We start from the raw sequence: 7,743 nt of genomic DNA on the forward strand, positions 1-7,743 counted from the left end.
TTGCCTTGTAGTTGGACATCTTGGAGCTCAAATTCCCACGTGACTACAGCCTCTCGTAAATCAAATCTACTACAGTGGGGTAAACGAGGAATAAACAAAAGAGACCGAAGCATCAAGGTGGTACATGATGCCCACACATTTCTTTTTCTCAGGTGATCTAATTCTGCCTGCTACAAGTGTCGCAAGCTTATAGGAAACAAATTCTTCTCAGTCAAGTAAGCTTTCGATCAACAAAAAAATATGACTCACCCATGGGAGGAGGTTGATCACTGGGAGAAGGAACACATATATAATCTATGCCCGCGGGGTTTTTACAACCTACACACCAACCATTCAATATCAAAGAATGAAGTTCAAGTCAGAAACTATATGAGGGCTGGAAGGCTTAAGACTCGAAAGACACTGACTGAAAGTATGGCCTGAAATGAAATCATACTGAGCGCAGTGTTGATTACTTGGGCCGGCTTTGTTTCTTTTCAATCGACAGCCAGAGAATGGACTCCATTGATTATCTTACATTATATAAATGTTCAACGGATGTTTGAAAATACGATTTATGATCAGATTCGAGCTTAAAGGTGGCGATGGTGTATTGCAAAATTACATACTTTGACACCAGCATCTTGAATGAGGGCAATTATAGTTAACCACCTTAGAATCATCATTATCCTTGCATACTTTCAATTTCAGCAATAAAAAAACAAGTCTCCATTAATCCTGAACCTCGATCATGCAATGAGGGAATGAAGACTCAAATCAAATCACATACGTGCAGTACCGTCTTGGTTTATTGTGAATCCTGCGCGACACGTAGCACTTAAAGTACCTATGGTCGACACCCTGAGAGTATGGATACACAAGCACAAGAGTAAAGTTGAGATCTTTAGGAAGGATTGTAACATTTTTGTCAAAAAAGTGAGTAGAGGCGAAAATGGTGTGTGTTGAATTCAAAACGGTCTTCAGGGGATCGAGATATGACCGAGAAAAAATAAGATGATCGGGAGCCTAGGAGGACAAAACAGTAAGCAGTTCGATCCTATACGCATAGATATAGAATTTGCCACAAATCGCCGCTTGTGGATTGTGCTGTTAAAGGTTACACCGGCGGTACGAGAAGCGCCACCCTGCGCCACCTGGTCCCGCGTGTAATCTTTACCCTTTTTATTCCTGCTGGTTCGAGGTGTGGCTCGCCGGATTGAGATACGTAGGAGGACCGCATGCAGCCATCCATGCAATGGGTTGATAAGCCGATCTCAATCGGCATGAATCGACGGAGTGAGTGAGTGAGAACTGTGAAGAGTCAGGACCCTCGAATGCGGTAGAATGCGGTTATGGACTTTGACAAAAACCGCTTTGAGGATTTTGGGCTCTACACTCCACACTAGTGCAGTTCTCAAGGTTTCAAGCATTGGAAGAGATGAACACCAGCGAGACTGATCCGATCACTTCCGCTGGCCTCATTTCGACGTAAAATGGAAGGGTGCAAATTTCTTTGCGTCCCACAACAAGGACAAAACCTGACTCTAATATATTGAGTGTTACAGGACCTCCGGAACCATGAAGGGTCCAAATTGAGTGCATTTGGAGGCCTTCATTTAGACCCGTCTTGTGCGCTACTACACTTGTTGAAACCGTGTAGTATGATCTTTATGTGTAGACCGGAAAGATCAAGGAGTTTGAAAAGTATTTCTGTCGCGACAAATGATTAATCATTAAAGGCGTGAAAAGAGGTAAAGGTGACGCGACTCCACGAGGAGAGGCAACGTTCAGGTCACGTGATCAACTACATAGTGGTGGTACTCGCTCAGATTTTACGAACAAACGATTTGAATTTGAATTTGTTCTCTGTAGATACACACTTTCATTTCATATTCTCCAATACCTCATTCTCAAAAACACAAGCATCCAACTTTCCTTTATCAAAGAATCTATCAAGACCTGATTCCAACTGATCCTTAACTCGCAATCAAGCAAACCCAAAGTATGTTCAAATCATTTTCAATCATATGAACAAAATACTCCAATCTGATCATCTTTCGAACATCAGTGGATCAGGAAACAACAAAAACAACTGAAGAAGTTCCTATACCATTTCAAGATGTATCATTAGACGATTCAAAAGGAGAAGAAAAACAAGAAACTCGAGATAAATTATCACGATTGAACTTTTTACTAAGAGCTAGTGGAATTTATAGTCAAATCATCTCACAAAATGTTAATGCTTAGAATCTTGATATCTTTTTTTGTTTGTGGAATTTGAAATGGTACTGATGTTTTCTGTTTAAATTAATAGATAGAACGCGAAAGAGCTTCACGTGAAGCAGCCATTAAGAAACAAACTGAAAAGTCGAATGAAAGTAGTACAAAATCTCAATCTATCAAACCACCAGAAAAACGTGATAATACTAGAAAATCATCCAGAACTTTGAAGAATGAAACCGATCAACCTAATGAACCGATCAGCAAATCTAATCAAACGCGATCAAGAAGGAAAAACGCGAAAATTGAAAATGCTAAAGAGGCTGAACTAGAAACGGCAAAGGTCACTCAACTGATTGAAAATGCTCAATCCAACGAAGCCCAAGACGAAAAATCAGATCAAAAACCCGAATCAATTCCTAATCATGTTGGTCAACCTGATCTCTTATCTGGTGTAACCATGAGACCATATCAACTAGCTGGTATGCATTGGTTAGCCACACTTTATGAAAACGGTTTAAATGGAATCTTAGCCGACGAAATGGGATTAGGAAAAACTTTACAAACGATCAGTTTTTTATGTTATTTAAGAGAAAGAGGAGTTTGGGGACCATTTCTAATAGTTTGTCCATTAAGTACAGTAGCTAATTGGGTGAATGAATTCGAAAGGTTTTGTCCTACTGTACCTGTTGTACTTTATCATGGATCAAAAGATGAAAGAAATACTTTAAGAGCTGAAAGAATGTCACCACCTGAAGATGATCCTAAAGCTTGGTTAGGTAAACCGATCAATAAACGAAGCAATAAACGAAACAATTTGAAATCAAATCTTACAGCTTGGACTTCAACTAATACAAAAGAAACGTTTCCTGTAGTGGTGACTTCATATGAGATTGTGATGAATGATCGTCAATATCTTTCTCAATATGCTTGGTCTTATATTGTTGTTGATGAATCACATCGATTGAAGAATTTAGAGTGTAAATTGGTTCAGGAATTGAAATCTTATACTAGTGCTAATCGATTACTCTTGACGGTAAGGTGTCCTTTTACAAGAAGATCCACAATCAGGATCACCATCAAACTAAATCATTCTCTTTGCGTGAATTGTCCAGGGAACGCCATTACACAACAACTTGAAAGAGTTGTGGTCATTACTTAACTTGTTAGTACTCCTATCCTTTGAATCTTTATGATGACGCGTCGAACTTTTGACTGATAATTGTTTTCGCACAGTATCTTACCTGAGATCTTTGATGATTATTCTTCGTTTGAACAATGGTTTGACCTTTCGTCCGTCACAGCGGCTACAGATTCAGCTGCTGCTCTTTCTTCTGCTCAAGCCCAACATATCGTCAGAAATTTACACGCAATTCTGAAACCATTCATGTTACGTAGAATGAAGAGTGAGGTTGAAACATCATTGCCAAAGAAGAAAGAGTAAGTTTCCCATTTCCACATGAGAGTGATTCCCAATCTACTTTTTAGTCATGTTTACCGTGTCTGACCTTATGACATTTGGATGATTGATTTAGGTACCTTTTGACAGCTCCACTGACAGCACAACAGAAAGAATTGTATGAAGCAGTTATCAATAAATCATTGAGAACCTTACTAGTCAATCAAAAGTCAAAAGCCGCTGAAGAAGCCGAGAACTTGAGCTCAAACAAACGTGAAAGGTCTAATTCACACTCTTCAAAAGCTGAAGAGATCGAGTCATCAAAACGGATTAAAATAGATGAAGATAGTTCAGACGAAGACACTCCATTAGCTAGCACCAAGAAACCATCTCAGAGAAAATCATTAGGAAGACAAACCAAAGACGTCAAAAAGTTACATGGTTATACTGAAGTATCAGATCAACAATTCTTTCAAGATGTTGAAAAAGGCGTTTCTACTGAGATTGATTATAATTTACAAACTCAATCAATTCAATCGGTTCAAGGAAAAAACAAAAATCAATTTGAAGCTATCAAAAGTGTAAATCAAATGAAATTACAAAACGTGATGATGCAACTTAGAAAAGTTTGTAATCATCCTTGGTTATTTGATTGGCCTATTGATCCTACCACTGGAACTTATTCAGTTGGATCTGGTTTGATTACTTCTTCTGGTAAGATGTTATTACTGGATAAATTATTACATGTTTTATTTGATAGAGGTCATAAAGTTTTAATCTTTTCTCAATGTAAGTTTTTAAAGTTAATGTCGTCTTCATGGAAAAAAAAGTATCGTAAATTGATGTTGAATTTTCTTTGAATTAGTTACTAGTATGCTTGATATTATTCATGATTGGGCTAATGATTTGAAAGGATGGAAAGTTTGTAGAATTGATGGGAGTACTAGTCAAGATGAACGTAGAGCACAAATGAAAGATTTTAATCAAAATCATGGACCTGATGGTGAGAGTTTAAATCTCAAATGATCTGATGATGCATTCTTCAATCTCACACCTGATTTCAAACTTTCTCTATGATTGATTGGTTTTTAGGATGCAGTCTATTTTTATTATCTACAAGAGCAGGAGGAGTCGGAATTAATTTAGTAGCAGCAGATACGGTGATTTTGTTTGACTCAGATTGGAATCCACAACAAGATTTACAAGCTCAAGACCGAGTTCATAGAATTGGACAAACTAAACCTGTCTTAGTATTTAGATTAGTAAGTGGTAACACCATCGAAACTAAGATGTTGCAAAAAGCAAGTCAAAAGAGAAAATTGGAAACTTTAGTGATTGGACATGGATTTGATTTGACTAAAAAGGAGGAAGAGGATGAAGAGGATGAGGAAGGGAACGGATCAGAAGATGATCTTCAAGAGATCGTATTTGGTAAACGTAGTGTAAAGAGCAAAAAGAAAAGTATGAAAGATTTAGCTGAAGCTATTTTAAAGAATGATGGAGAAAAGATCGTTTTAGCTGAAGTTGGTGATGAGATCTTAAGTGATCAACAATTGGAAAGTTTATTAGATAGAAGTGTGAGTGAAAGTTTGATTTAAAGAAACAGAAAAAGGCTTCAGAAAAATTGATGAAGAGATTTTTCTTTTTGATCTTATAGGATGAAGTTATGGAAAGTAAATTAGGTTGGAATTGTGATAAAGATGAAAAGGATGATACAAAGAAAGGTTTGATTGGAGTTGAAGTTTTTGAAACTAAAAAAACGAAAGATGTATTTTAATAGAGGGGTTTCCCTATAGATGGATAGATTGTAGGATTGATTTAACTTATGTTTTCATTTTAGGTATAATGATCATTTTTTCTTGGATTTTGATTTTTACTTATTTCCATATAGACCGTCTTTTGGATTGCATTGAGTGTGGATATCTCTTTATATAGGATTAAATAGGATTTTTATATTTTACATTTGTTTTTGTCGTTGTTTTTTTAATTAGGTTGGGATTAGATTTAATTGATCAAGGTTCAACTTGAAGATTCTTTGTTTTTTTTTGACAAAGAATACCATTGGAATTGAAGTGAATGAATATAACCAATGTCTATCCATAGGAAAAGTAATTTTTCATAGAGAGTTAGAGGCTATAGTCTACAACGTGACCATGAACTTTTCATCTAACTTGACTACAAAACTTATTTTCCAGTCTTAAGGAAAAAAGAAAACAAGATAAGAGGTAGGTTTTGGTGAGAATATTTGTTAGTATCCATAAAGTAGGAAGAGAGTCAGAGAGGAAAGAGAGCATTTATACGTCAAGAAGTGAATCCTTCTTGATTCAAAGTTATGCACTCTTGCCAAATTTTGGGAACACAAGTGAATTGAAAAAGATAAGGAAAAATTGTTGAACTAGTAGTAGGGGCACAGCATGCATGTTGAGATGACAAAATGACTTTTCACTAGTTTTGGGCCTGCAAGATACATGGATCTTTGTTGCATGGAAATGCATGTGTTATTAAATTGCAAGCGGTCTATTCTTGGCAATTGGGTAGGCATTTTGTGAGCCACGTATTATTCTCATCACTCTTCCGCTGGATCTCATCAATATTGCAAACAAATAGGACTTCCTGCAAACACATAGGACTCCTGGGGTTTCATTCAGCTTCAGTTGTACACGTTGACGACTGAGTTGATTGTGTAGACAAGTTCATGAAAGCAATCAGGCATTGAGGTGAAGTAGCATGGTATGTTGCAGCATAGATCATGAGATGAAAGTTGAAGAGGATAAAGAGAAAGATCTAGAAGGTGAAGTATCCGCCAAGTCAAATTAAATTTGACCAAACTGAACTTTTTAAAAGTACAAATACACTTTTAGCCAATTCAGACTGACTCAGCTGACAAGAATTCAATCAACTCTAACTTTCTTTAACCCTTCAACCAGCTTCATCCTATAAGTTATCGAACATCAAATCACCATTCTCACCATCAACACCGAAGAGAATATCGATCTTTTAACAAATCATGCCACCTACTCTTCCACCTCGACCGAATCATCTTCAAAGTGCCATTCCAATAGAACAACAACAACATGAACCAAGTCTAGATTCAGATGAACCACCACCAGCTTACACGGCTACTGCTACTGATCAAAACAAAACAGTAGAATCAGGTCCATCTTATCCATTCGGACCTACCGAACCACAACCCCATCAACAGTTTATACAACCTCATCCTAACTCACAAGGATTCAATCATCATCAGCCTTTTCAAAGTTATCCAAACCAAGCTTATCATCCTCATCCTCCACAACATCCTTACCACCAAACCCATCCAAACCATTATCCAAATCAACCATTATCCTCAACTTCAACTTCATCTAACTTTCCTCCATCACCATCAAACGTAAATCTCGAACCTACCAGGATTCCAACTCATGGTAGACCTTTACTTCATGATGATAGAGTATTAGTCTACCCACCTTCAAATGTATTCTTTTGTTCGAAATGTTGTAACACAGGTTACAAAGGTTTTGATCCAGCAAGACCATGTAGAAAAGTAAGTGTTGATCTATCCTTTTGTTTTATTAGTACACCTTTTTTTTTCTGATTTTCGATTTCTTTTCTTTCAAATTTGATTACAGTGTTGGGAAAAGTATGGAAAACTTTGGTCAACAGTTAAAGTATTATCAAATACAAATCAATTAAATTTACAAAGACCATTACCACCCATTCAAGGAATTCCAAATAATCCTACATCAGCTTTGATCGTCAGACCAGGTGATTCACGTATAGGTGGTAGATTATGTTGGAATTGTAATGGGAAAGGTGAAATTGAAGATGAAGGTTTATTTGGTGTACTGTTTACGAGTTCTGATCGTTGTAGAGTTTGTATGGGAGCTGGTCGGACATTTTAAAATCGAATTCCGAAAAATGTACGTTGATGATTTCAAAACAAATGATTTTCTTCATTGTTTTTGTTTGTTGTTGTCTAATGTTCTAATTTACGCCATGATCAGGTGATGAACAAGGTTCTAGATACATGAATCACTGGACGATCAACCTTTTGGACACAAGGTATTGAAGATCCTTAACTCGCATTCAAGAACGATCAAAGCCCAGAAGAAAATATCAAGAGATAAACACGCTTTCTTTACTCTACT

At 36.8% G+C, this 7,743-nt stretch overlaps 3 protein-coding genes across 3 annotated transcripts; 2 read left to right on the forward strand and 1 right to left on the reverse strand.

Moving 5' to 3' along the window:
• Positions 1-157: 157 nt before the first annotated feature.
• On the reverse strand, positions 158-902 carry MELLADRAFT_123793 (uncharacterized protein; the record flags this gene model as incomplete). Its single annotated transcript, XM_007404541.1, has 5 exons — positions 158-186; positions 250-318; positions 408-512; positions 609-677; positions 770-902. The coding sequence occupies 5 exons, from the start codon at positions 900-902 to the stop codon at positions 158-160; spliced, it is 405 nt and encodes a 134-aa protein (XP_007404603.1).
• Positions 903-2,118: 1,216 nt separating this feature from the next.
• MELLADRAFT_32790 (uncharacterized protein) lies at positions 2,119-5,196 on the forward strand (the record flags this gene model as incomplete). The annotated part of the gene is made up of 8 exons (XM_007404396.1): positions 2,119-2,214; positions 2,294-3,235; positions 3,315-3,364; positions 3,436-3,639; positions 3,735-3,878; positions 3,975-4,387; positions 4,464-4,601; positions 4,691-5,196. Coding segments are annotated over 8 exons (2,493 nt in total), but the record flags the coding sequence as incomplete, so codon positions are not given.
• Positions 5,197-6,605: 1,409 nt separating this feature from the next.
• MELLADRAFT_102015 (uncharacterized protein) lies at positions 6,606-7,497 on the forward strand (the record flags this gene model as incomplete). Its single annotated transcript, XM_007404397.1, has 2 exons — positions 6,606-7,139; positions 7,225-7,497. The coding sequence occupies 2 exons, from the start codon at positions 6,606-6,608 to the stop codon at positions 7,495-7,497; spliced, it is 807 nt and encodes a 268-aa protein (XP_007404459.1).
• Between the last annotated feature and the right edge of the window lie 246 nt (positions 7,498-7,743).

This window comes from Melampsora larici-populina, assembly GCF_000204055.1.
Source record: "Melampsora larici-populina 98AG31 unplaced genomic scaffold MELLAscaffold_2, whole genome shotgun sequence".
In the NCBI taxonomy this organism is placed as follows: domain Eukaryota; kingdom Fungi; phylum Basidiomycota; class Pucciniomycetes; order Pucciniales; family Melampsoraceae; genus Melampsora; species Melampsora laricis-populina.